General features: G+C 36.7%; 1 protein-coding gene across 2 annotated transcripts in view; it reads left to right on the top strand.

Moving 5' to 3' along the window:
* Nucleotides 1-1,996, top strand: part of LOC106457619 (ephrin-B1-like) — a 401,982-nt gene that overhangs the window by 32,090 nt on the left and 367,896 nt on the right. Inside the window, exon 1 of one of the 2 annotated variants that reach the window (XM_022383613.1) lies at nucleotides 833-1,037. The exons of the other annotated variant lie outside the window; for it this stretch is intronic. Coding sequence (XP_022239321.1) covers nucleotides 916-1,037 — 122 coding nt within the window. The 5' untranslated portion in view covers nucleotides 833-915. Of the gene's footprint in view, nucleotides 1-832; nucleotides 1,038-1,996 lie in introns of those variants that run through there. 2 annotated transcript variants of the gene reach the window in all.

The following is a 1,996-nucleotide window of genomic DNA, read 5'->3' as shown; positions in this document are numbered from 1 at the left end:
AGCGTGCTCAGGCTGTCCGAGGATTCAAAGTTCGCAACCCCTTGACGCTTTTTAGGGCCGTGAGTGTCAGACCAACCTCAGTGTTCTGTGAGACAAGAGTATGTTTGTTTGAAGTTAAGCACAAAGCAACACAATGGGCTAACTGTGCTCTTCCCACAAATTCACTTCAATCGTGGGAGGCAACAGCTTTCATTGCTTATATAATCTTGCAAAGTACGAAGACCGTTTTAGGGACTTAATTTCATGTTTGCACATTATTATTTAGGTAGAATACGGGTATGATATCATTATAAGTATCACTGATACTTATATTATATTAAGCTTTCAATTTATCTGTTGAATCGCATGTTAATTAATACCAATTCTTCTAATAAATTCCTAGTTTGAAGTAGGATTTGGAACTTCAATTTTTAACTTGAACGAGACCTCATGCATACTTGAGCTAAACGGTCAAGTCGTAAACCTCTAGGATTCGGGTTTAATCGCCTCTGTTTTTGAATTACTAACCAGAGGAAAGGCAGCCAGCTAATGGGACCCACCGCCACAAGGGCTTTGTCTTGCTTTAATGTATTAAGTACTTATTTCAAACTTGTATACTCTATATGCAAAACTTTGCCGTATAACTAATCTCTACCGTTAGATGGCGTGCAACGAGTATTAACCGGACCGGTTTTCTGGCTAGGTTGTCCTACGGGAGATTGATGTGTTTGTGCGTGTGTGTATGTGTGTGCGGCGCGCGCGCGCTTGTTTCTAGATCTCCCAACAATGTCTGATTTTTCCTTTATTCGTCTTGATATTTGTAGTTGAATTGAACTTGGTTGTGAGTTCTGTGAGGAATTAGACAACATCACAACTGCGTTTTAGCTCCGTTCTGTAGGTGGACCGTAGGTAAAGGAGAACCTCGTTGGGACAGTTATGTGGCGTTCTACTCTAATCTGCGGAGCAGTAGGCATCAGTCTAGTATTTACATTCTCAATTCATAGTGGAGTTGCTGCCAATAAACTCTTTAATGTTTACTGGAATTCGTCGAATCCCACGTAAGTTATTGCTGTATTCTCGTGTTTTTCAAGTAAAAACGTCTTTTATGATGCATTACGTCATCGATCAAAGTAAAAGTACGACAAACGAGCAGAAATACAGAACAATAAATGAAAAATTGCATAAAATCTTAAACTGGTGCTCAATTCTTATATTTTCAAAGTTACAAACTAAAAAGAATTAGTTATGAATATATATAGATCTTAACTCACGCGGTGGGGGGGTGGGGCGGTCCGGACGAACCCTCTATTTTTGTGATTAAAAAAGTTATGGTATTTAACGTTTTCTAAATAGTCTACATTCTTCTGATGAAGTATCAGCATTTTTTTTACTTGAAATAATCCTATGCAATGTTAACACAGAATGATGATTTGTTGACTTTTCATTGGATGTTTGTGGATTTTATGTGAACGGCCATACATTTTTTTCAATTTATATTTCATGCAAAATTGCTTCCAGATTTAATCTCATAGTACCTAATTTTTACAAATTTTCCAAGGGGGGGGGGAATGCCCCCAATCCCCCGTAGTATTAGCATACTTTACATGCTGATTGTGCTTCGCACAATGTGTTGCCTTTTGATCTCGCAAATTAGAACCACCCCTTTCAAACATTCTGTGTACGAACCTGTAAGTGTTTTGAACTTCAATGATATAATGATGAGTTACTTACGTATAGTAGTTCCATTTTAAAAAAAAATAATTGCTTATTCGAAAGGTAAATTATCTTAGAGTACACAACATCGTGTCGAATTCGTAAACTACCGAGCTAGATATACACATATAATGACAAAACCCTAACAGGTGTTGTGTCTCTACATCCGAGCTCCATAACTAGTTTTACGAATATACGAATAAAATAGAATTGTCTTTTTCAATTCATAATAAAACATATATCTAGAAATCGTGCTTATATCATATATTGTATATATTACATCTGTATCTATATGTCTATGTTG

Source organism: Limulus polyphemus, unplaced genomic scaffold, assembly GCF_000517525.1.
Source record: "Limulus polyphemus unplaced genomic scaffold, Limulus_polyphemus-2.1.2 Scaffold352, whole genome shotgun sequence".
Lineage (NCBI taxonomy): Eukaryota > Metazoa > Arthropoda > Merostomata > Xiphosura > Limulidae > Limulus > Limulus polyphemus.
This window is presented reverse-complemented; position numbering and strand designations above follow the sequence as displayed.